Below are 27,998 nucleotides of genomic sequence, written 5' to 3'. Positions count from 1 at the left end.
AAGATGAAAAATTAAAATGACTTACAGGCAAAGTTCCATCATCATTTCTTCTCTTGGGGAGCTTTTTATACTGTGCACTGTTTCGCAAAATTGCTGCTTGTTCAGAATAAGAAATATCAACAGATATAAATTTTGTCTTCGAAACTTCACCCTGTGTTGTTGATGTAGTCTCATGTTCATCAGGACAAGCTATGAGAAAGGAAATAAAGAATTTTGTGCTGAATTCAGTCAGTTACTTGCTAAAACGTACAAAAAATGATGTATGATGGTAAAGTTTTGGATGTGATAGAGTAAAATTTGCATCGAAAATTTACTTTTTAAATGCACCAGCACTAACATTATAATGAGCTCTAAATTCTAAAAGCTCACTCTCAATTCCTATTTGCTTTAGTACACTGTTGGTTCAAAAAATATCTAAGTTTACAATTATTTTTTAAAGTTGTTCATGAATCCTTTAGATGTCGAATCTTAATCAGCAGAGGTGGCCACTTCACTACCGTCTTCACCCAACCTCTGACAACAACCCCCGATTTGGTGCCATTCAGACTGATGCTAATCAAGGAAGACTCAAACAATAACATGTTTCATGTGGTCCTGAGTTGGGGAGGGTCAGACTTCCACCAAATCTGAATAGAAGGCACAACTGTGACTGGATGTAGGCTCCAGGATGAAAACAATCATGGCATCTGGGCCCAGAGGAGCTTACAGCATGGGCATGGGACAAACAGGAGAATCACACCCTTGCTGGGATTAGCCATGAGATGGTGTCCTGGCGATAGTAGACATAGATACTGTTAGCGACCATTTTACTGGTTGGAAAGTATAGATCACTGCCCTGCAATGCTATAAATTTAAGATTTCAATTCTCCACTCCAGTGAAGATCTGATCACAGCATCCAATACAAAGGGGTATAGAATGAAAATATCTGCACTTTACCCCTGCACTCAACACTTGTCAAAAGAGCTACTGGCTCCTCAAAGGTAGGTCCAGCAATTTCCAACACAGGTAAGATATGGAGGTGGGTCTCAAATCCACTTCAGCGGGAATGGGGATCAAACCATGTGATGATAGCGCCAAGTTAATCCACACCAGCCTTCCAGCCAACTTAGTCAATCAGACTGCACCAAGTTTCCAAATTTCTGTGGCAGCATACATCCAGTTTTTAGCTGAGAGCTTTGGACAGTAATGGTAGGCACCCCAATTTCTTTCCAATGCATGGTCAACCAGGAATCTCTCTGAATCTTATTGCTTGTCGCTGACATATGTTTGAAGGATTACAAGTTGATAGACAACCTGATTAGCAGCCTCATGAACACACCTTCCTCAGCTGTCAAGTCCCGGAGTGGGGCTCCAATCCAGAGCTGGCTCAGAGGCAGGCACACTATCTACTGCACCATTAGAGTCACTGAACAGATAGAGAGGAATAAAAGCTGAAAAGCAGATGAAATGTCTCTAGTCGATTTCTTTCCGTCATCTCAACTTTGGGAAAGTTTGCAATATATAAGGAATACTTTCCTTCAAAACAATAAAAGGTCCTAAGACAACTCAAGTGATTATTTTTTCCATTGCGCGACATGGAAGGAAAATGATATGTTATGTTAAAGCTAATAACTCCTTTTGGTTACAGCAGTACTTCCTTCAAGATAAAACGTTGATTAAACGATGTTGAGGTGTACCTTCTCCTTTGTCATCTTCTGGCAGCAGGTGCTGAAGTTGCCGGTCTGGTTGCAATGCATCGATAACTGAACATTTGGTATCTTTCGTTTCCTGAAATCATCACATTCCAGAGAAATATTGGAGTTTTTAACATAAATGAACAGAACTGCTAACATTTTGTGTTTTATACATATAAATTAGTGCCAGTAAAGTATAAAATATTTAAACAGTTGTAAGAGTATATGTGTATGCTTTCTTGTCAATTAACAATGGTTACACAGCAAGAATTTCATTTATAGATATTTAGGAAATTATACTGTTCCAAGGCAGTATCTGGAGGAAAGGAGCAGTCAATGTTTTAGGTATTACACCTCTTCAGGACTGAAGAAGGGTAATACCTGAAACGTTGACTATTCCTTTCCTCCAGATGCTACCTGGCCTGCTGTGTTCTTCCAGTCTCCTGTTTGTCTACCCAAGATTCCAACATCTGCAGTTTTCTTGTCTCTATACTGTTCAAAGGTTTTCTTATGATGGCCTTTGCCACTTTTTTAATGTCACTTATTTTTTGCAATGTAAGCAGGCATTAACTATCAACTGTATTAGCTGTTCAACATAACAAATGGTGCAACAGGGAAATATATATCACATCAAACATTCTGTCTGGGAAACGGCTCTGCTGCCAGGAGTGAAGTTTATGTATCACCGAACATTACAAATTGTCAGTGTTTGCAGCAAATTTCCCTTTCAAACTTAATTAAAGCTACAAGGTTAAGCTAGTTAAGCTAAGCAGCAACTCAGCTATGGATCACAATGCATGGATCCAGATGTAGTCATTCATCGGTGTAGGAAAAGTGGACATTTCTGTATCTTTTTCTACTTTCAATACTTTGTGTGATGTTGTGCATTCCTTTTTATGTATATTTCATCTTGCATGAGTACCTGGTAAATGAAGGGTTACTTTTAGATACCTGAAGAAGTGGTGCAAGTTAAATTAGAACCACATGTAGAGACAGATTGTTTATGTGGTGAGAAAATGCTGTTTGGTTGCGGCTGTGACAACTCATGGCCCTAGATTCATGATCACAGTTGACAGTTAATGTAAGCATCCATAGACAGGGAACAAGGTCAGGACCAAATAGCACTGGAAGAACTTTTGGCTGCTGGGCAAAGAAAAAACAGCAAACATGCAAATAGTTGACACAGATTTCAGCAAGAATTAGGAACAGAAAAGAAGAACAGCGGCCATGAGTCATCAGGAGCTATAAACATCAATGGAAAGAAAGAACTATTTGAATTAGAATACCGACTGACTTGATTTGTTAAATGCAAATTTTATAACTTAATAAATTGCTCTGAGAAGACAGAATTCTGAATCCCTACTTGAAATTTAGATTTTTAACCAAGCTGTTCAACTTGAACACAGTCCATCTGGCCCAGAAGTAGGGACACTTCCGAAGCACCATAACAGCCTATCTAGAGAGGCCTTACACACAGCTGAAAGATAGTACGAACTGCCAATGCTGGAGTCAGAGATAACACAGTGTGGAGCAGGAGGAACATAGCAGGCCAGGCAGCATCAGAAGAGCAGGAAAGCTGACATTTTGGATCAGGACCTTTCTTCAGAAATGATTTCTGAAGAAAGGTCCTGACCCGAAACATCAGCTTTCCTGCTCCTCTGATGTTGCCTGGCCTGCTGTGTTCCTCCGGCTCCGCACTGTATTATCTTACACACAAGCGAACTGTTTTTTTTTCTCCCATCACCAAATCACTCATGGTATTATTTTCATCTGTTAACCACCTCAAATATATCACCCATGTTTTCCAATTAATTAATTTACATGCAAGGACTGTTAAGGGCAATGCAGATTTGGTCTGCAACTTAATTTTTAAATTTATTTTTGTTTCACCTATTTTTCTAATCAACCTGTTCAGAGATGTTATTACACACCCCTGGAGCAGATGGGACTTGAAATTAGACTGTCTTGGTTTGGAGTAGGGGCACTACAACAATACCACAAGAGGGCCCTTGCTTGAAATTTATTGTCTTATCTCTTAACATCTCGCATCTGTGTCAAATTCGTTGATCTCAGTCAGGTGATACTGGAGCACTGAAATTGGTCTCAACAACTCTTAATTAAGGAATGGTAAAAGACTTTGAATTTAAATAACTGATCATCATCCAGGGTCTAAAGATGATGCATGGGTAAATATCAGCCAAAAACAGACTCGCTGATGGGTTTACCCAATAACATAATGGTACTGTTTCACTTGATTCATGTGTGAAGAATGAAGGTCTTCAAGGGCCACAAATGGACTTATGACAATAGTCTAATGCAGACTGAATGACCTGTAAAAGGAGGAGGGGAGTCTGCAACATCTACTCAATGATAAACAAATACCAAATGATGCTTTTACCCCGGTAGGCACCAAAGCTAGGTACTTATATGGAGGTAATAACTGTGTTTTTCAACTTTACTCAACGGTTGCTGAAGATGCCTACAAATCTCTTTCATCTAATGTTCTTTCTGCTTTGTGAAGGGGACTTTAGAGGTACTGTTCATGAGGTCACACTCCAAAATAATATCACCTAAGTAACCACTCTTCATCAGACAACTAAAGTATCAAAGGGAAAATTTTGTGAGGACCTCAAAGTTACAGCATTAACCTGGCAAAATTATCATTCATTTGGCATCAAACATTTACCATTACAACATCACTGAGTCAGAACTATTGGATTTTAATTAAATCCACTCCTGCTTGGGATGAGGGCCTTTGACATTGCTCAAAATAATCCTGTTAAAATGGCACAAAATGCAAGTGTGGAATGAGCAAGAGAACAAAGCATGTACCAAGGTACCAATATGATAAACTCTCACAGGAACCGCCTCTTCAATGATGGGATGAAGAGGAAAGTAACAATCAGTCCTTGAGGTTTTTCAAACATGCTTACACATTAATTGAGAATAATTCGATTTGGTTTCTTGGTTAAGACAGGCTATTTCCACTTACTGATATCTTTGATCCTGAAAAGATATCCCTAACATCTCGTATAGGTTGCTTGCTCTTTATCCTCATAGAAAGTGTGTAGTTTTCCACTCTGCGCTGCACAGCTGCAGACTGCGTGCGTGTGAGAGTAGAAAGCAAGACCACTTCATCATCATTTCTGCCACCTTCTTCAATAAGAGTAGAAAGCCCAGCATCATGAAGCCATTCAATCTCAACATCTTCATCTACAAGCAGAAGAGAAGTAACATTTTGTTTTACCGTTTGCTCACATTTTTTCAAATCTACGTTGGTTTCCTCCAGTATGATAACATCTATCTCAATCCATCTAGTGTAGAAATACCACAATGTTGTTAGGGAAAGACTTACAGGTTTTTGACCCAGAAGTAGTGAGTTAAAAAGTAGTGAGTGAATATTATAGTTCCAAGTCAGGATGGTTTGTGAGTTAGATAGTAATTGGAAAATGGTGGCATTCCCATGCATTTTTGAGGTGATAGAGATTGTGGTTTCAGACAGTGCTGTTGAAGGGGGTTTTTGTGAGTAGCTGCAAAGCATATTGTACGTCGTACGCAGTATTGTCATTGTGCATTGGTGATAGTGGGAGTGAGTGTTTAGATGTATACCAATCGAGTGGGCTGTTCTATTCTGGATTGTATTGAGGTTCTAGTGTATTTCTGACGTTGCACTTATCCAGACAAGTGGAAAGTACTCCATTACACACCACAATGATGTGAAGATTGTCATCAAAGTCAACTACATTACTGACCTTCAATAATTAATCACCAAGTAACTGGTCACAAAGATTTGATAACTTGAACTTTATTCAGAATATAGCTTTTGTGTTCTTAATATTAGAACATGAGAAAAGCAACAGATCTCCAGTCTGTTGCACCATCAAACTGTGTCAAACTGTACCGCAATTTCATTCACGTGATCATTTTGGGTCTTTTCATACAAGGACAAAAATTTATCAGACTCAAAATTTCAACGGACCCAGCATCCACAGTCATTTGCAGGATCGATTTCCAAATACCCATTACCCTTTCTAAGAAAATGTGTTCCTTGATTTCCTTCCTGTATGACGTAAACAATTATACTACCTTGTTAGGATACCCCCATCACAGGAAATTGTTTTTCTCTCTATCTTATTGAATCCCTTTGTCATTTGTCACATTTCAATTGGATTATTGACAAGCTTCTAATCATGACAACAGAAGGTAGATAAAGATGGTTCACAATCTCACACTGATATTAAACTTGATATCAATACAGGAGGGCACCATTTTCAAAAACCATTGTCTACTGGTCATGTTTAGCACTTTGGTACTTGCAGTTTAAGCTAATCCTAAGCATGCAGTCTAGAAATCTGAAATTACAGACCTGAGTTGAGCGAAACAAGACTCCTAGCATATTCGAATTCACATTCACATCAGTCTAGAGTTGATGCTAATGTTAGCTTCCATTTACACGATAATTGTAACAATAACACAAAGTGAACGACTTCATGTTGATGCAACAAGACCAGCATACAGGTTATGGTTTCTGATGTCGTCATGGTTACTTTGAATTAGTTTTCATAGTGCAGCACAAAATTTAAGAAATCTAGGTCCATATTATTAAAGCAAATATAGTGGGATAAATAGAGAATGTTTGGATTGTAAGAACATTGCACATTTTCAGTGATGACAGCAAATCTTGAGAATCCCATTAACAGACAAATATTTAGCCCTTCACGGTAACCTCCTCTCCCCATTTTTAACTCATATACTTTAAACATATTAAAATAGCCGAGAACGGAATTTGCTGTGGTTCTAATCATCAATCTTTTGTAGAATAGCATCACTCATTGTAATTTCCGGAAAATAAATGCCAGAACTGCACCACTGAGATTATCAACTTCCACAATTAGCTCAGTTGGCTTTGTTGACTTTTATATTGTTTTAACAAGGAGTTTTGGTTTCCAGTTATCTGTTTTAGTCTTGGCTTTCTTAACTACTAACAATTTCATATTTTAACTTCCGTTTTCAGCTTACTTCTTCACTTTCTCTTTTCAATTTGGGGCAGTCTCGAAAAATTGAGGCTTTGTTAATAGATTCCATCACATTTTTGTAAACTGCAAGGAAAAGCTGTTCAAATGAGAGGGATGGAGGACATGTGCAATCAAAATTATTTCCCTTGACTTAATTTTGGAATAAGAATCTGCGAATCAAATCTTTGAAATGTCCTAATAAGATTTTTTTTCCATAGGTTCTGTCTGAATTCTGAATCACAGAACTGTTACCACATTAGTTCAGTTGACTGGATGGCTGCTTTGAGATGCAGAGTGCAGCACAGCATTCTATTCCTGTACCTGGTTGAAGATCCCACCTTCTCAACCTTGGATTTCATCTGAGGTATGGTGGTCCTCAGATTAAACTACCACCACTCATCTCCTTCTCATGAGACAACAGCCCTGTGGTCCGCTGAGACTAGGGCTTTACTGCGTAGAAAAATGCCATTGGGCTCACCATGTTTGCACTGGCTCTCCAAGTGAGCAATTTGCTCATTCTCCTTCTCACCATAACCCTGCACCGTGTTCCTTTGTAGGTAAAAGTACAATTCCCTTTTGAACTCGTTGATTGAATCCACCTCCAAACACTGTTTAGCAGTATATTCCAGGCCTTAACTACTTGCTGCATAGAAAAGATTTTTCCTCCAGTTACTTTTGCTTCTTTGGCCAATTACTTTAAATCAGTGCCCTCTCATTCTTGATCTTTGTATGAATTGAAACAGTTTTTCCCTATCTACTCTGTCCTGACCCCCACCAGTTACATCAACTTCAATCCAGTAGCTTTCTTTGATGTTCTTTACTTCATAGATCATCTACTGACAGGACGTGTGATGAATCCTGAGAACAGGACTTAATGAGTATTTCCAGCAATCCATGGTTATACTTCAAAACATTTAACAGTTATTGTCTGAATTCCCAGAAGGATTCCTCATAGAAATCAAGGAGCCCAGCTAAGGTATGCAATATAGTTTCATCTGAAAAAAAACTGTCTTGGGTCAGTGTTGCAGTCTCGTGGCAGATGGTACTCAGGTCCTGATGAAGTAATGCAGGGATTCTGCAGAAATCTGAAGGCAATCCAGGCTCAGAATAGATAATTTCACTGCCAATAATTCTACTTCTCCAAATTGATGCAGATTATGGTACAAGGCTCATTCCTGCTTTACTGTTGCATGTACAATAATCAAATGTTTCAGAAGTATATCACACAGTTTCAGTCTAAGAGATGGTATTAACAATAATTATTGGAAATTCAATCATTTGATGCTGTCATGACAATATGCTTTACGGCAAATAATGGTTTTAAATCCATCAGCTGGAAATATGTGTTAAACTGCTCAAAAGAGACAAATCAAAACACAAACTAAAATTAAGATAAACTGGCTGCCTAATTTGTATTGCTGTACATTCCACATTACATGGACTTTCGTAAGGCCTTCAAAAAGGTTCCGCATAGTAGGCACAACACACAGAGGAAGGGGCACTGGACCCAAAATGTTGACTCTGATTTTTTTCTTCACAGATGATGCCAGACCTGCTGAGCATTTCCAGAGACCTTGTTTCTGTTCCTGATTTACAACATCCACAGTTCTTTTAGTTTTTATTTTGCATAGTAGACTGGTCAGTAAGGGTAGATCACAGGGGATCCAGGGAGAGCTAGCCAACCGGGTACAAAATTAGCTTTACAATAGGAAATAGAGGGTGGTGGTGAAGGTTCATTGAGCAGACTGGAGACCTGTGGCCAGCAGTATGCTGCAAGGATCGGTGCTGGGTCCACTGTTGTTCATCGTTGTTAAAACAAGTTGGATGAGAATATAGGAGGCATGGTTCATAAGCTTGTAGATGAAACCAAAATTGGTGTTATCAGGAACAGTGAAGAAGGTTATCAAAGAATACAACAGGATTTTGATCAAGAGGGCCAGTGCGTTGAGGAGTGGCAGATGAAGTTTAATTTAAATAAATGCGAGGTATTGCATTTTGGTAAGGCAAACCAGGGCAGGACCGTTAACATAAGGGCCCTGGGGAGTGTTGTTGAACAGAGAGACCAAGGGGTGTTGGTACATAGTTCCTTGAAAGTGGTGTCATGGGTAGACAGAGTGATGAAGAAGGCATGTGGCATGCTTGCCTTTGTCGGTCGAAAGCATTGAGTACTGAAGTTGGGATATCATGTTACAGCTGTACAAGTCAATTGTGAAGGGCACATTTGGAATACTACATATAATTCTGGTATCCCATAGGGATGTTATTAAACTGGAAAGACTGCAAATAAAGATTTACAAGGATATTACTGAGATTGGAGAATTTGAGTTATAAGGAGAGGCTGGAAAGGCTGGGACTTTTTTCCCTGAAGTGTAGGAGGCTGAGGGGTGACTTCATGAGGGGCACAGATAAAGTGAATAGCAAAGGAGTTTTCCCCAGAGTTGGGTGGGGGTTCTGCAACTAGAGGGCATAGGTTTAAGGTGAGAGTGGAAGGCTTTTTAGGGATCTGAGGAGCAACTTTTCCACACAGAGGGTGGTGTGTGCACGGAATGATCTGCCAGAGGAAGTGGTAAAGGCAAGTACAATTACAACATTTAAAAGACATTTGGACAGGTACATGGATAGGAAAGATTTAGAGGGATATGTGCCAAACTCAGGCCAATTGGACTGGTTCAGTTTAGGAAATCTGTTCAGCATGGATGACTTGGATCGAAGGGTCTGTTTCCATGCTGTATGACTCTGTGACTATATGACTGCATTGAGATCCAGAAAGCACATCTGTGAAAATCCAAAGTCAATTGCCTCAGAGAATGTGAATGAGGCTTATCTCCTATTCCGTTAGCACAATGTGGAAATACTCAACTGAGTATAGACAAACCAACAAACCTAATCACTTCTGCAGTGGGGCCCTGATTAAAGGGATCAATTCCTAGACATGATCTAATCAAGTTATAATTTGAATATATGATCATGTTTGCATTACTGGTCATTTTCAGACAGTGGTCATATGACAAGCCAGGTCTCTGTATGTTTTCAGCATGTTCTCAACAGAAAGGAGAACGCAACCTGAGAGTTTGACAGGTGATGCTTTCCCCTTCTCCCTCTTTCTCCAACCAAGTTCCAAGCTTTTAGACCCTGATCACTATTGTTTATCTGTCTACCCATGTACAGTAAGCAGAGATTTTAAGGAAAGACCTTCACTCCACAGCTGTGTATCCAGAAATACAGCTGGATCACTGATCTACAGTCTTAAATCAGCTCTTTAAACCTTGGCTGGCTTTAGGGTGAAGTCCACCAAGTGAAAGCAATAACAGCACCACATTGAGACTGTAGCCAGCCAAGTCACCAAAGTACAGACAGTGAATTCTGTTACACTTTTAAGGAGTCCAATTTGACCAACTGATCCTTCCCCACTCTTCAATCAGTATTTGTATGAGTATGAACTGTGTCTATATGCGTGTGAAAGTTGGGACATATTTTATTATTTTACTTCGATTGGCATAAGTATAATGAAACTAATCTCCTTTGCTGTTAAATTCAACAAAGTGTCCAATTGTTTTCTTTAAAAGATCACGATGTGCAAACAGAATAGTACTCACTGAATAGGCAAATACTTCTCTTCAGATGAAAAAATAATCTGTTATGCTCAAATGTTGAAAAGGCAAAGAGAGAAGCCATTCAATTCCTCCATATTTGTTTGATAGTCATCTGAATATAGCAACTGACTGCAATTAAAAGCAGTCAAATGCACCTCATCATAACAGTTGTATTTACCAGATTGTAACAATACAAACAGCATTACCACACACACAGAATTACACATTTTATACATCAATTAGGTGTTGTATTTGTAAAACTGCATTTTGTTATGGCTTACCATCTGGTGTCTTCACTTCCAAATTTTCATCTGGTTCAGTCCTATGGCTTTCCTTGATGTTCTCTACTTCAGTCCAGAAGTCATCCATTGACAAGGTGTCCAATGAATCCTGAGAACTGGAGCGATCTGAAGATAGCTGCTCTTGGAAATGCTGCATCTGCATCTGGCTCATAATTGAAGGGCTTGACTCACTCCTAATATACCAAGTAAAATAAAAACAAGTTCAGATGGAATAGGCTCTTTAATGGTAAGCCATTCTCCTGTATTTATTTGTACTCCCAGATTTGTCCATACCTCAGATTCAGTTTGCATGAAATAGAATTCTAAATTCCACCACCACCATTTAAAGAATTGATCACCACACTTTTATTGAAAAAGGGAGGGAGACAAAGAACAGAAACTACATCTGTCCTTGGGGAAATATTAGAAGCCATTGTTAAAAATGTTATAGCAGGGCACATTGTAAAATTCAAAGTAATCAGAGTGACAGTAATCACAGTTTTGTGAAAGTGAATTATGTTCATCTAGCTTACTGGAGCTCTTAGAGGAAGTATCATCTTCAAAAGACATTTGTAAAGGTTCCATATCAAATGTTATAGAAAATAAAATTTCATGGTGTAGGAAATAACATATTGGCATGGATAGAAAGTTGGCCAACTATTAGGAAACAAAGTTAGCATAAACGGGTCATGAGCGAATGCTTTATACCTAACAGAATTGGAACGTGAGTGATGGACGTATTAATTAAGAGTTAATTGTGTATGAATTGGTTGTATAAATATGTGGAGCTATAAATGAGTGGGATGTGAGCTTTATGGCGGTGCGGTCCACTGATGTACCTATGTAAGGTATGATCAGCATGCAAAACAATTCTCTTCACTGGATCTCAGTACTTGTGACAATAATAAATCAAAACAAATCAAACTGAAATGAAGTGCTACTTTGAAGGAGCAGACTTGCGTGCTATTTACAAACAGGTTTCTCCCAATGTATAGCAATGTATATTGGAATGTTCAACTTCTGACAGTTATGTAACTAAGGCAGATGAACAAGAGGCTGGAAGAACACAGCAAGTTAGGCAGCATCTGGAGGAAAGGAGCAGGTACTACCCCTCTTCAGGACTCAAAGTGGAGGTACAGGGAGCTGCAGATAAAGAGTGGGGTGAGGGGGGAAATCAGAATAGTGGTGATAGGTGGACACTGGTAGTAGGTACAACCTGATTGGTCAATGGGACGGGTGAATCCGGTTGGTGGCTGGAAGGGAGGGTGAGAAGGTGGAATGGAAGGGAAGGGGTGGGGCTGGAAAGAGAGCCAGTGGATGGGTGGGAAGGTTATTTCAAATTGGAGAGCTCAATGTTGAGTCCTCTGGGCTGTAGGGTGCCCAGGCGGAAGGTAAGTTGTTATTCTTCAAACTGCAAGACATTCCACTTCTACTTGGCACAGCTCCTGTCAGCCATGGCCTCTTGTGGTGCAGCAGTTCTGTCCCATGCTCTGAACCAGGAGGGCTGGGTTCTGGTCCTACTTGATCCAGACATTTGTAATGAAGTCTTTGAACAGGTTGATTAGAAAATATCCAGCTCAATTCAGCCAAAGTGGTGTGATAAACGCATTCTAAAATCTGAGTTCCAACCCACCCCGCCTTGAAGGAGAAAGCCTCAAAACAGAAGCATGTCTAAATAAAACTTATTCGTTAGTTGAATGATGAAACTGATCAGTAAGTGGCAAAATGGAAAGTTTTTTTCCTGTCATTCGCTGCATGTGATCACATAATTCACCTTCAGAGAAAAAAGCAATTTGTTTGAGAGGGTTAAGACTAAGTTCAGGCCAACAGAAGCATAAAGATAATGAGAGACAATTCAAAGTACACAGGAAAATAATGCTTCCAAACTGGAAGAGATGAAAAAGGGGTTTTCTGGGCCACCTTCTGGATCAGGCTGGTGGAGTTGTAAATTAGAGCACTGTGCCATGAGCAGTGTATCTGCTACCAATCCACCCATTCACGGCTGCCTTCCTTGCAGATGGGGAGGAACATCGGTTGGCTTGACTGCTCATAGCCTAAGGGTAAGCAACTTATTCACAATTTAGGGCTTCATCCCACTACTGCAGGGGTCTCAGCATAAAGTCCAGTCTAAAATTTGCCTTCCAAAATAAATGAAGGCATTTCCAAGCATATGAAACAAACATGACAAACAGCAATACATTATACACAGCATGGCTACGAGGCTACAAACTGTTATTAGCTCACAGCACTTCATCATGCCAGGCAACAATGGTCATAGTCTGTGCAAGATCATATTGTCATTGAAAGTTGTGGATCAACAAGAGAACACGAGTATGGGACCAATGATAGGTAATAAACAGGAGGTAAGAGGACAAAAGCAAACTACTGCAGGTACTGGACATTAGAAATAAAAATGGAGAATACTGGGAAAACTCAACAGATCAGGTGATGTCTGTGCAGAGATGAGAGTTTACATTTTACATCGACAAGCTTTCATTCACAGGTGAGAGGGTGTAGCTTTTCAACACCCAAAGTAATCATTGTACACAGTGCAGCCCAGCCTCAGAGAAAGCAATAGGTACAGTTGACAATTGTTTAAGCCATATCTGCTATATCAAAACAGGACTGAAACTCATTTGCAAATTAATGCTTCTATAAATACAGCAAGACTATCAGTCTGAGCAGCGTTCTTGTTAGAGTAAACAGTATTAAAGAATGGAACAAAAACTAGTATTTCAACAGATTTTAACGACTTTCCTGAGGCAAGCTTTATTTGGTATAAAGTGCTATGTGAGAATTATGCCTAACTTGCTTTCATTGTCTGCATTTTATCTATTGACTGATGTTTTGTTGTTGCAGTGTACTTAAATGTCAATATTGCTATTCCTACATAAATAATGCGTGATTGTTTGTTTAATTGCTCTTTCTTCTCATTTGCTCTATCACTTGATATAATTAAATATTCAATCCAAAACAAGTGGTCTTTCCTCTCTGTGGAACCTCACTTGTTTGTTTTTGTGTTGGCAAAATTCACAATTTCAAGTCATAGAGTCATACAGTCATAGAGATTTACAACACAGAAACAGAACTTTTGGTAAAAAATTGTCCACGCCGACCAAGTAGCTTAAATAAATCTAGAATTTGGTCCATATCCATCTAAATCTCTCCTGTTCATATACCCATCGATATGCCTTTTAAATGTTGTAATTGTGCTAGGTGTCCACCACTTTCTCTGGCAGCTTATTCCATACTGGCATCTGTGTGAAAAATGTTGCCCCTTAGGTCTCTTTTAAATCTTTCCCCTCTCAAACTTATGCCCTCAAGTTTTGGACTCCTCCACCCCAGGGAAAAGACCCTGACTATTTACCCTATCCATGCCCTTCATGATTTTAAAAACTTCTAGAAGGTCACACCTCAGCCTCCAATGTTCCAGGGAAAATAGCCCTAGTCTATTCAGCCCCTCCCTACAGCTCAAACCCTCCAATCCTGGCAACACCCTTGTAAATTCTTTTGAACCTTTTCAAGTTTCAAAACATTTTTCCTATAGCAGGGAGACCGGATTTGCACAAAGATTTCCAATAGTGGCCTTATCAATGTCCTGTACAGTCACAATATGACCTCCCAACTCCCAACTCCCATACTCAATGCACTGACCAATAAAGACAAGTATACCAAATGCCTTATTCACTATGCTATTTACCTGTGACTCCTTTTTCAAGGAACAATGAACCTGTAGTCCAAAGTCTTTTTGTTCAGTAACACTCCCCAGGACCTTACCATTAAGTGTATAAGTCCTGCCCTTATTTGCCTTTCCAAAATGCAGCATCTCACATATATTTAAATTAAACTCCATCTGACACTTCTCAACCTCTTGATCATCTGATCAAGATCCTGTTGTATTCTGAGGTAACTTTCCTTACTGTCCACGACACCTCCGACTTTGGTATCACCTGGAAACTTACTAATCATTACTCTTATGTTCACATCCAAAATCATTCATCTAAATGATTAAAGCAGTAGATGCAACACTGATCCTTGTGTAGAGCTGGATGAACACAGCAGGCCAAGCAGCATCAGAGGAGCAGGAAGGCTGATGTTTCGGGCCTAGACCCTTCTTCAGAAATGGGGGAGCAGAAGTGGCTTCTGAAATAAATAGGGAGGGAGGGGGAGGTGGATAGAAGATGGGCAGAGGAGAAGATAGGTGGAGAGGAGACAGACAGGTCAAAGAGGATCCATCCCCGCCTCTTTGACCTGTCTGTCTCCTCTCCACCTTTCTTCTCCTGTATCCATCTTCTATCTGCCTCCCCCCCTCGCTATTTCTTTCAGAACGCCTTTCCCCGCCCCATTTCTGAAGAAGGGTCCAGGCCCGAAACCTCAGCTTTCCTGCTCTTCTGATGCTACTTGGCCTCCTGTGTTCATCCAGTTCTACAACCTGTTATCACTCATCCTTGTCTGTCAGTTTTCCAATATTGTTTTATATACAATTTATTTGCTGAAGTGATCTAAGTTGCACTGAGGTTAATAATAAATCATTTGTAAGTTGTATATGCTCTCAGGGAACAGAACCCATGAGTAAATGCTGAAAAGTCACTTTCATTTATCATGTTCTGTAGACATGATTGCATTTTACAACAGCATTATCATTATAATCACACAAAAGAGGAGGGATAGGAGAGGAGGTTGTTTAGCAAATATGGTAGCAGACTAGTAAATATTTTAATTGGTGACCAAGCATACCACAAACAGTGCCAGACTGTGACAAGAACCTAACTGATTCATTGAGGGCAACAACACAGAAAATGCTGGAGAAACTCAGCTGGTTTAGCTGTGGCAAAAGGAACAGGTTAATGTTTTAAGTCTGGAATGACTCTTCTTCAGAGAAATTCTTATTGAGTTCTGAAGAACAGTCATTTTGGAATCAAAACATTAACTTATGTTTCTTTTGTCACTGATACTGCTTGTAAAAGGTTGTGCTATAAACTGTCCATTTACTTCAAGGCATAAAAGAGTTGAGATCAACACTACCTAATTAGCATTTCCACCTTGTTGTAAAGTTAACATATTTCACATTTGCATCAGGAAAAGGACAGAGTAAGACCATTTTTGAAATCAGATCACAATCCACTCTTCTACTTTTTTACCTTGTTTCATAGCTCAGTAATCTGTCTGGGTTGAAGAAGCTCCACGAAGTGGTGTAATGGTGAGGATCTGGATGAGGTATTATCTTCACCAGAAGATTCTAGAAGGAGAGGTGGAAATCTGGCCCTAATAATTACGCTTACCTGAACTCAATTGAAATTTAAAGCAAGCTACATGCCTTTCTCAATGCAATGAAAAGCATTTTATTAAATATAACTCAGGATAAATTTTGAACTTTATTAATGTTATGATAAATAAATCAAAAATTTGGAAATTTCTTTGCAAAGTTAGAAGGTAGTCAGGGCACTCACAGAGATTCTGAAATCCTTTCCGAACACAAAAATCAATCCAAGTTAGTTTAGTTTGGCAGGGGCATGCAATAATTTAGGAATGTAGGTCAATTCACTTTGGTCTGCATGCTTTGATTTGGAACTGAAGACTCTGGCTTCATCCATAAGTAGCAGGACGGCAAGCACAATGAACAGGATGGAAGGAGAAAGGTCAAAAGATCCAGCAACATGATAGTTAGATTGCTGGGATGTTTGTGTTAAAATAGCATGAGTACTAGCATGAGCTAGCCCCCACCTCCTTAACCATTCCTCCCACCCCAAGCCCCACCCCCATCTCCTACCCACTAACCTCATCCCACCCCTTGACCTGTCTATCCTCCCTGGACTGACCTATCCCCTCCCTAACCTACATTCACCTTCACTGGCTCTAACCCCGCCTCTGTGACCTGTCTGTCTCCTCTCACCGTATCTTTTCCCTATCTTCTATCCACCTCCCCCTGTCTCCCTATGTATTTCAGAATCCCCTTCCCCTCCCCCATTTCTAAAGAAGAGTCCCGACCCAAAATGTCAAGCTTTCCTGCTCCTCTGATGCTGCTTGGCCTGCTGTGTTCATCCAGCTTCAAACCGTGTTATCTCACATTCTCTAGCATCGGCAGTTCCTACTATCCCAGTACTAAATTCAAGCTGCTTTCCCTTCTTGTACCAGATTCAATATAGAGTCTCATTTGAATTTTTAAGATGATCAAAAAGTTTGGAAATCACATCAACAACTTGAAACAATTAGGAATCCTTGAGATTGGCATGGGAAAAGGCATTTTTTGACAACACACATTGGAGTAAGTGATTGAATGACTAAAAGAATATTCTAAAATGTAGATATATGAACCAATGTGAATCATAAATTATCCTTTCAGCAATATGATATGATTTAGAGGGTGTTCTACAAAGCATTGCTATCATGAACTGAATTCCAAGGTAATTGACTTGAACCTCGAAAATATAGCAGTAGATGTTAACAGAAGTGAGGAACCTTGTGCTCTTCTGGCTCTCTCATACAATGCATTTATTGTACCAGCATAGTGGGCAAATACTAGAGGTAACAAGTATGTTTAACAAAAAGTTTTTGAAAACTTGTTCTAACAAAGCTGCTTTTATTATCCATATATACCATTCAGTTAGAACCTGTTGGACATTCTTCTTCAATTATTTCAGGACTTGTGATGATGGTAGCCCCATGAAAGTATGATGTTGAGATCTGACAAAATGGCTGGAATTTGAATTCAAGTAAACGGTTTCCTCCCACAGTCCAAAGATGTGCAGGCTAGGTGGATTGGCCACGCAAAGTTGCCCGTAGTGTTCAGGGGTGTATGAGTTATAGGGGAATGGGTCTGCGTGGGATGCTCCAAGGGGCAGTGTGGACTTGTTGGGCCAAAGGGCCTGTTTCCACACTGCAGGGAATCTAACCTAATTTAATCTAACCTACTTTAATATATACCATGTCTGGCACAATAAATATCAATAGGATAATGGGACTGTGCACAAATAATAAGGAAAAACAGCACTCAAACTTTCCATTTGGCAACCAGTGAAGTGGAGGTGTGCATATAGAAGACTCTCCTGATTATGGCAGTTTGGCTGGAAGGAGTCAGAGTTGTAAAAACAGTGGCAAAGCCAATATTATGGTAGATGTTGTAGACACTCAGCAGGCTTGGCAGCATCTGGGGAGAGAAAACAGAGTTAAAGTTTCAAGTCTAATATGACTTCTTCAGAATTCATAACAGACTCAAAACTTTAACCCTGCTTCTCTCTCCATAGATGCTAGCAGATCTGCCGGGTTTCTCCAGCATTTTCTGTTTTTATTTCAGAGTTTCAGCATCCATAGTATTTTGCTTTTATTGTGGTATATGTCCTTGAAGCCGACGGCAAGAGCTCTGTATGATACCACCTACCTGTCTGGTGCAAATGAATTCGTACTATTAATTGAAAGTGCTTGATAGGAAATTGTATCTCAATTGCTTAAAGATTTGGCAAGACATAGACACAGAAGTATAAAATGATGGAAATCTGAAGATTTACTGGAAAGGCAACTTCAAAACTGAATGAGACTGAGGTAGAAATCCTGCTTCAGGAAACGACCAGAACTGTGCGCAAAGAAACCACATTTGGCACAATGGCAAGAAGTGGTTGAACAGTAAGTAGTGATTCCAGAAGTCAGAGGCAGAACAAAAACAAAAATGTAATCTGAATGGGCAAAGTAAAAGTACTGCCCATCCACTTTAAATTAAGATGGTTATAAGCGATACCTTATACACTGGCATCCTGATACAACCAACACGTATGCGATGCCAGTGTGGACATTGCAAATCTGCGTACTTTTTATGACATACCAAAAAGATGTTCGCAAGGTAGCTTTTGGTATATAGAGACAATGGCTGTTTGAATACTTTGCAAACCAGATTAAAATTAAAGCCCTGGCAGACCGGCCTCCAAAAATTAATCATGTCACAATAGGAATTTTGCATTGGAAATTAAATATATAAGTGTTTCTTTTGAATTCACAGAATAATTTTGCATATAGAATTTAAGATCAGTAATCTCTTGCAGTTTCATTCACATAATACACTTGGACATTGCTAACTTGCACATTGTTCATTTCCTGGAAGTACAGTAAGTGACCAAAAGTACCTTCTATAACACTACGACTGATTCCCAGGTGACAGCACCCAGTGTATTATAATTCTGAACGAGTTAACCCCAAATCATTATGCTCCCAGGAGAAGTGGGCAGAACTGGTTCCCTTTCTTGGTTCAAACAACATTCCATCACCCCAGCTGATCACAAAATGGCTAACTTAACACAAAGGATCTGTTCCTACACGGATATCTACTCCAGTATAATGTAAATTGTGTTGCAAAACTTTCCAATTTTAACCAGCTTTTCTTGGATTAAGAAAACAGTATGTTTATTAGTTATGAAACCACAAGGAAAAATGCACATTAAAAAATGAGAGAAACAGGAAAACACATTACATTTAGAAAGAAGATATATGGATTAGTCTTTGAATTTTTCATGAGGAGTAGAAGCATTCTCGCTGCGAAGGTGGGTGGTCTCAGTAGCGCTGACCCTGGCAGTTGTCCAGTTTCCTTCTAAACTATGATTTTCCTGACTTGTGACTTGCTTCCATCAGAGAGAAAGAATGTTTCTTTTATCTGTAAGCATAGGGGTGCCTGGTTTATATTCTACAGCTGTGATATTCAGAGCACATACCAGACTAGTACACAAAAAAACTGGGTGCAGATTTTATCAAACCTGTTTCTTGTGCATTCCTAGAAGAAGAAAATACAAACATGTACTTTGCCCAGAACTGCTTTCTTTCAACTCATATCATTTCCACAGACTGAGATGTAACTCACTGATGATAGTGGGTCTCCATTATCTCTGCAATCACAGTAGTTCAGCTTCTGCAATGCATTTCTTTCTTTAATGTGTCTCTGGCTTAGGTTCATTAACACACTTCAGGTGTGATATTCCATGCGTTTTTTTCTTCAGGACTGAGTATAATCCACATAGGAATTTTCCAGACAGTCATTAATTACATTCTCAGAGTTTATGATATCCGCCATCATTGGGTCACTTCATTTTTTTTACAATTTTAATCAAAACCATCTGATTTACTTAAAAGTTTGATATGTCTGTAAGTGTTTTAGGGCTATGATCAATTGTCATGAAGTTAAATCAACACAGTCCAGTCCAGTCTAAATGGATTTTCACAGAATCACATGATATGAAAATGGCACTTAGTGGGGTATCTGCAATTTTTTGAGTACCAAATACATAACAACTTTATACTTCCACAAGAGACTCAAAAGCTAGGGCTTGAAATTCATTCTTTCATCTGTCAAAAGTTTTTGTGTCACAAAACACATTCAAGAAATAATTAACTTAAGTGAAAAGATAAAAAAGGTTTTTTTGTTTGCTGGAAAGTATTCAAAACATCATGAGTCTTAGAATGAGTAAAAGCTCTGCCTACCAAATAAAAAAGCTCCTAAATCAGTTGATGTAAAGTTTAATCAAAGGGTTAGGTTTTAAGGGGTGTCTTAATGGGAGAAAGTGAGGTAGACATAGAGAAAGACGTAGGGAGGTTAGACCAGGTCAGGAAAAGGTGGAGTAGTTAAACTCAGGATCACTCAAGGAGCTAAATTGAGGGGATTACAGATATCTTGGCAAATTGTGGGACTAGTAAAGGTTACAGGAATAGGGAAGGGTAATTGCTATACAGGGTTATGAAAACAAGGTTTAGAATTTTAAAATCAAGACTTAGATGAGCTCTTCAGCTCGGCCTCATGAAAGGAGTCCACATTGCAAGCTTGAGATTTGGTTGCCATGCAGTTTCTGTAATCCAACCTGAAGAGTGAAATGTTCCCCTTTGATAGGTTGCTGATTGAATACAGAGTCCAGGATTTTTCAAAAGACAACATTTCAGACAGACAACTTGAAAAAGCAAACGTTTAATTTTCAAATTTTCAAAAAAATTATAGAGCAGGAGATTTAAGTGCCCTAACAGTTTGACAGAATTCTTGACAAAGCCTTTGGCAATTCTAAGGAGTTTGTCCATATTCTACACATCTACCTTTTACAGTTCCAAAGGAAACCTCATTTCCCTACTTTGCTCCCCTCCCCTCAAATGAACATACATACTGCAAAGGGTACCTGATCTCTTCCAAAGTTGCAATGAGACCATTTCTAAAGAGTACCCCACCTGCACGAAAACATTTCAATAAGCGTTAACCTTCTCCAAGTACTCTTAGATCGCACAAGGCATGATTTTGACTTCCTGTTTGCAAAATTGGACCAACTTGAAGGAAACTATACTTCAAAATGTGCAAGTGCATCTACAACATGTGGAAGGTAGATACCACCTCCATTCCTGCACACCCCTTTCCCCAAGCAGTGAAAATAGCATCTTCTGGATTTCAGCCTCCTGCCACCACATTAGCTATTCTGGGGAATATGGGGAACCATGCTAAGTGCACCAAATATTTAGGTCATTTTTACATATTTTGCACTTCCCCATTTTGAGTCAGGCAAGAATTATCCTTTAGTGCATTGTGTTTATTCCAAATTACAAACTCATATCAAAACTGACTCATGCCCGGAACTATAAAAAGCTGAACAACAAACTTGTAGCCTGACACCACATGCTCACACCCACTCCCCCTCCCCACAATCTCATTTTCAGCAGGGTCTTCTCATCAAGCAACATATCCTTCAAAATCACCAGTTAGAGATGTAGCCCCAATTCTTATCAAACGTGAAGTTATAATGCAAAATCATGCACTTCTGCTCTGAAAATTTCTGCGCAAATTCCTCCAAACTGTCTTTCACACATTTCATGACAGTGAAATTACCTGAGTAAACATCAGAAAGAGCACCTGATGTGTCTTCACTGCTTTGTGCTCCTCAATGTTTCCACAGAGATCAACATTATTAAACATACCATCCTCCTCAAACAACTGTTCTTCATCCAACTCAAATTTTTAAATAATATTGCAGAAAAGAGAATATTGTTGCCAAAGCCTTTTGTCTTGCACACATCAGGACAAGTGCAACATGTCAAATTTCAAATAATAACAATAATAACCTTCCACAATTCTGTTCCTTCACCGCTTTCCAACAATAACCTTCCAAGCCAGTGGCCTCTACCACCCAGAAAAGCAAGATGCATAGGAACACCATGACCTACATGTTCTCTTCCTAACAACACACAACCCTTACTTGAAACTACAACAACATTCCTCAACTACTGTTAAGTGAAAATCATGGAATTGCCTTTCTAACAACACTGGAAATATACTGTCATCTGAAGGAACGCAAGTGTCTCAAGTAAGAAGCTAACCACCACATTTTCAACAGCGGTTAAGATGGGCAATAAATGGTGGCAAACCCAGCAATGTCCCATGATCAAACTGTAAAAAGTTACACTGCAGAATAAAAGATGTTAACATTGTCAAGTCAACTGTAGTTAGTTGAGACATTGCCTTGAGGAAAACAATGGAGAACTTCAGTATTGGCTGTCCCAGCTTCCAATGAATTCATGAGGCACAAGGCTTGAGCATATTCCTATTGTTTGGAGGGCAAAGGTCAATGTCCATGAATATAAATCACTTCTGGCAAATGTAAATGTTAAAAGCATGACAGATTATCTTAAGTTGGTGTAGTTTATAGCACACACAGGATGGTTCAGCAATTGCTGACTAATGACAGAATCATATCCAACAGTAGTCATTTTGTTCTGGCTTTCACAAACACTTTCTCAGTGAGTATTGGCTGTACGCTGCCTGTTACAAACAACCATTTGCTAGAACATATGGTTTAGTTGTCTGGCATCACGCCAGCATTGGCACTCACAGTTGACATTACTCAACTTTGTGGCAGATTTTAATTTTTCATCAGGCTTGTCAAACATATCCAAAACATCAAATTTTCCCAAGAATTTGCTTCATACTGAATTATATTTGTCAATCTTCCTGGTTTCACTACATGTAAGATTTTGGATGGTTGAAATGAATAAACCTGTTGAGGACCTTCTGTTGGTGCATGGCCTTGAGAAACACACATTTGCAAGAGTTGCAAAAGTTGTTAGACTAATTGCGAGCTTTGTGAAGATTTGAGGCTCAGGTTGAGGTTCTGGATGTGAGTTTGCTCGCTGAGCTGGAAGGTTCGTTTTCAGACATTTCATCACCATTCTAGGTAACATCATCAGTGAGCCTCCAGCGAAGTGCTGGTGTTATGTCCCGCTTTCTATTTATGTGTTTTGGGTTTCTTTGGGTTGGTGATGCCATTTCCTGTGTTGATGTCATTTCCTGCATTGGTGATGTCATTTCCTGTTCTTTTTCACAGCGGGTGGGAGATGGGCTCCAAATCAATGTGTTTGTTGATGGAGTTCCGGTTGGAATGCCATGCTTCTAGGAATTCTTTTGCGTGTCTCTGTTTGGCTTGTCCTAGGATGGATGTGTTGTCCCAATCAAAGTGGTGTCCTTCCTCATCTTATGTAAGGATACTAGTGATAGTGGGTCATGTCTTTTTGTGGCTAGTTGATGTTCATGTATCCTGGTGGCTAGCTTTCTGCCAGTTTGTCCAATGTAGTGTTTGTCACAGTTCTTGCAAGGTATTTTGTAAATGACGTTTATTTTGCTTGTTGTCTGTATAGCGTCTTTTAGACTAATATTATCAGTATTCAAACATCATAAGAAAATGTACAAATGAGGGCTAGACGGCCTATGAAAGAACAAAATTTCAATAACTACGTCCCGAAGAAGAAAGGTTGGCATGTTAACCAGCGTTCCTCAGCACTTGGCAGTCCATGTGGCCGTCTCTGATTTGTTTATGCATTGGTGGGCCAAATGCCTGCATGCAGCAACTTCTCTGCAGCAAAAACCATTCTTTTGAAACACTTGTGAGATAAGTGCAATGAGTCAGGTTACTTCCTTATTCTTGATCCCCACCTCTACCACAATGATCCAACTCGGGTGCTGGTGTCAGGAAATAGTAGTAGCTTGTTGGTGACCAGCAATATTAACGAGTGATTACTGCTGACTGGGGAGTAGATTCACTGGTGGGCATTGGGGTTTAGCATTGGGTAAGAGAAGGGATGGCAAGATCAGGGTCTGTTCTTTTAAAGGTGATGTTCCCCCCATTTCAATGTTGGATCACTGTTTTTTTCAAACTTGGCATGATTGGTAATAATATGCAAATCTATTGCTGTCTGTCAGGGCAAAGAATTTTGCAATGGGCAGCCTGAAACAATACTTAACAAAGGCTCTGCTGCCTATTTCAGGAGTGCACACTTCACAGTACGTTTTTTGAAGAACAGATACTTAGAGGGGATCTGGTGAAGGCTAGTTAACTCAGCTTATTTTTCAGAATAATGCCAATGGCACAAGAAATAATGCTGCAAGACAAAAGGAAACTGTTAAGGGAGATATAAGGAAATGAAAGTTGCTTCTAAATGAAATGGGAATTGCAGAACAATCACCAACATCCACTGCCTGAAGAACTACGGGCAAGTGGCTATGATCTGAAATTGTTAAAATCCTGTCTAAAAAGCTGTTGTACCTCATTGAATGATGAGGTATTCTTCTTTGAGACTAGGACCCAAGGTCACAGCCTCAGAGTGAAGGGATAACCCATTAGAACTGAGATGAGCAAGAAGTTCTTCAGCCAGAGGGTGGTTAATCCTGTAATTTATTGCTGCAAAGGGCTGTGGAGGCCCAGTCATTGTGTGCATTTAAGACAGAGATAGATAGCTGCTCCATTATTAAGGGGATCAAGTGTTATGGGGAGAAGGCAGGAGAATGTGATTGAGGAGCATTTCAGACAAGATCTCATGGTAGAGCAGACACAATGAGCTGAATGGCCTCCAAAGTCTTTTTATAAACACATATAAAAATGAAAATTGTTGGAAAAACTCAGCAGGTCTGGTTGCATCTATGGAGAAAAAGCAGATTTGATGTTTCAGATCCAGTGACACTTCTTCAGGACTGATTGTATCTGGTAAAACGCTTGTAGGTTAGAGTTGGTGTGGGGCAGGGAATTAAAATGATGATTGAACAGAAAATTGAGGGCATCCTTGTAAACTGAACAGGAATGTTCTGCAAAGCATTGTGTTTGGCTTCTCGTTGCAGTACAGAGGAAACTTAATCATGGCCAGCAAATGAAGTAATACTTGGATGGGAAGGTGCTGTAGAAGGAGGAGACCCCCTAATGGGGTCAGCTGAAAAGTATGCTAGGTTATCATTGAGGAAATGGGCAATTGGAATGCTAAAAGGGCAAGCAGAGATGCATTCGGAATGGCATCATACTCAAAGTGGGAGAAATGTTGAATGATAATGAATGTGAAGGTTGTTGGAAGTCAAAAAAGGTGAGGAGAATCCTAATGCCTTGGGAGATTAGGGGAGAGTGGGTACGGAAGTTATAAAATGGAAATGATTCTTAAGAGTATTTTTCCATGTTGGTTTTACATTTAAGCCATAAGAAGGTTAGGAAATACAGATTATGTTGCCATCTATCAACTGACATTGCTTACTTTATTGCCTGTAGATTTTTTTAGCCTTGCCTCTGTTGAAGGCAGTATGAACCTTTTCCCCTTTTTGTTGGCTGTGTTTTTGTCATTTTGTATTTGTATAATTAGCACACAGAGCTATTGTTTGATTATAGCTGTTGGGCGTATTTTTATTTGTTCTTTATCAAGTGCTGATAAATTAAGTTACTTTTGAATTAAGTAGGCCAAATAACGGTCTGATAGCCAACTATATTGTCATATCAAATCCCCTTATCACACTCACTCATACTTCCCATGCCAACTCATATCAACTCATATCCCTCCATTTATCCCTTATGGTGCTTTATACTCTCCATGCCAACCCATGATGCTTTACCCCCTCCAATGTTCCCTCATATCCCTTAAACAAACTCACAGCACTTACACCACAACTATCTCAGTACACACTCTGTTCAGAAGCAATTAAGTCTATTGTACTAATATGGAAAAGGTCAAAACAACTATTTATGACTTTTTTGAAATATGCTGCTTCTAGAGGCCTGTAAACGTTTCAATCGACTATATTTTTAATGTATCCGTATCAGAAACTGCAAGCACTTGACACTTACATTGTGCAAATAAACACTGAGAATTGACAGAAAAGATCTAAGGATGAAAAAAAGTTGTAAACAAGTACATTTTCCTTTGTTTGCAGCTGTTTGAATAACCTAATAGAAGTTTGGGATCTCAGCTAAACTTGCCTTTGCAGGACATCAGACTGAGGAGGAGCATGAATTGGCATGGGTACATTATGAAATTTTTGAAGTTATCTTTTAAAAGGGTTGCCGCACCCAGGGTCTGGTTCAAAACTCATCTGAGTGGCCATGTAGCCCAAATCATGGAGACGGCTGGTCGGGGATCATAATAAATTACAGAGCTAGGAGCTGTCTGTGCCAGCAATGGGACCTCACAGCTCAGAAATTCAGGTACAATCTCACTGCCTGTGTTTTTTTTTCCGTACCAATGAATATGGGGCACTCGGAATGGGAGATGGAATCCCGGAATTGTGCCCCATATCCGATTTGTTTAGGCACGCAGAATCTCCATGGCTCAGTACAATCTAGCTCCCAATCTTTGGATCCCCATTCCAAAGGAACGCACAGTGGTCCACTCCCGTTCTCAGCTCACAAGCTCCATGGAAGTGAGGTCCTAGGCTCAATAATTTGTACAGCTCAAACCTCACCATCGAGGGGCAAAATTTAATCTCTATACCCATTCAACTTTGTGCGCTCAAATTATATGCCAATGGATGTATTCAGGTTCACAGGAAAATAATACATTTCAGCTGTTGTTGTACGCAAATCACCCTCATCAAAATAACTACACCATTCTTCGAATGACATAGTGTCACTGTCATGATCACACACCTAGAAAGTGATAAGCAAATAATCTAATAACCAATGCCAAATATGTAAAATTAACTAAGACACACATATGGAAACAAACACAGCTGGGATATTAGCTTAATTTTTGTAATGACTCAGCAATATACCCTGGGGTCAAGAGAAGTCTGCATTGATCGCAGTAGGCTGATGATAGGAATTAGCCTGTTGAAGGACAGTAAAAGGTCAAATGGGGACTCAGTTCCCAAGCCTGATTTAAAGTTGGCATCTGTGCTTATCAAGTGAGAATAGAAACAACTTTCACTCGATGCCCATGTGATTAACAATCTTGATAATGTAGGCACAAAATGACAAACATTTCTGGACACTAGTGGATAGCAAGAACTGCAGATGCTGGAGTCAGAGACAATACAGTGTGGACCTGGAGGAACACAGCAGGCCAGGCAGCATCACAGGAGCAGAAAAGTTGATGTTTCAGGTTTACACCCTCCATCAGGGCTGGATAGTACACCTTGGAATCAGAAGGGTAGATCTACCTCACTTCCTGAGAACAGCAGTGGCAGAATGCTAAAGTCTGTGAATTAATAAACCAGAAATCTGGCCTAATACTCTGTGGGTGGCTCACAACGTCAGGGACCTGGGTTCAATTCCAGCCTCAGGTGGCTGTCTGTGTGGAGTTTGCACATTCTCCCTGTATCTGTATGAGTTTCCTCCAACACTCCAAAGATGTGCAGCTTAGGTGGACTGGCCATGCTAAATTGCCCATAGTGTCCCAGAGTGTGCAGGTTAGGTGGATTAGCCATGGGAAATACAGGATTACAAGGAGAGGGTAGGGGGAGGGTCTGGGTGTGATGCTTTTCAGAGGTTGGTGTGGACTCGATGGGCCAAATGGCCTGCTTCCATGTTGCAGGGATTCTATCACCAGGAATGAATGATTTCAATACTATTGAAGATGCTGTAGCTATCAGCAAAGAGGAGTTTAGGATCTCAACCTTGCACGGTCCCGGCAAGGGCCTGCTTCCTGATCTGGTTGTATACCTGAAATTCATGAGATGCACACTCTTTTTATAAGTTGTCATCTAATTATCTGAAACAGAAAGCTATCAGTTTCAAATTCTGGAAGAAAGCACACCAGAGAATACAAACAAAATCTATCTTTTCCTACGTACTACAGTGCAAATCAGCCTTCGACAAACTATGACAGTGTGTATGTGACATCAAAGATATCTCCATATCAACAGAAGTCCCAGGATAATAGCATTTGTTGTCACTAAACACCTGTACAGCAGTGAGATAACACAGTGTGGAGCTGGATGAACACAGCAGGCCAAGCAGCATCTTAGGGGCACAAAAGGTGACATTTCAGGCCTCGACCCTTCATCAGAAAAGGAGGATTGCGAGAGAGTTCTAAAATAAATAGGGAGAGAGGGGGAGGCGGACCGAAGATGGATAAAGGAGAAGATAGGTGGAGAGGAGACAGACAAGTTAAAGGGGTGGGGATGGAGCCTGTAGAGGTGAGTGTAGGTGGGAAGGTAGGGAGGGGATAGGTCAGTCCAGGGAGGA

At 39.8% G+C, this 27,998-nt stretch overlaps 1 protein-coding gene across 8 annotated transcripts in view; it reads right to left on the bottom strand.

Annotated features, from left to right (window-relative positions):
* Positions 1–27,998, bottom strand: part of LOC125461531 (rho GTPase-activating protein 18) — a 129,173-nt gene that overhangs the window by 30,270 nt on the left and 70,905 nt on the right. For all 8 annotated transcript variants that reach the window (XM_048550440.1, XM_048550438.2, XM_048550439.2 and 5 more), the window contains exons 2-5: positions 10,564–10,757; positions 4,667–4,887; positions 1,678–1,768; positions 26–189 (exon numbers count right to left, since the gene is read on the bottom strand). In XM_048550440.1, the coding sequence (XP_048406397.1) occupies positions 26–189; positions 1,678–1,768; positions 4,667–4,887; positions 10,564–10,735 (648 nt within the window). In that variant the 5' untranslated portion in view covers positions 10,736–10,757. The remainder of the gene's footprint in view (positions 1–25; positions 190–1,677; positions 1,769–4,666; positions 4,888–10,563; positions 10,758–27,998) is intronic.

The sequence above is a fragment of the Stegostoma tigrinum genome, chromosome 19, assembly GCF_030684315.1.
Source record: "Stegostoma tigrinum isolate sSteTig4 chromosome 19, sSteTig4.hap1, whole genome shotgun sequence".
NCBI classification, from domain to species: domain Eukaryota; kingdom Metazoa; phylum Chordata; class Chondrichthyes; order Orectolobiformes; family Stegostomatidae; genus Stegostoma; species Stegostoma tigrinum.
Note: the sequence above shows the minus strand (reverse complement) of the source record. Positions and strands in the feature narration are given on the sequence as shown.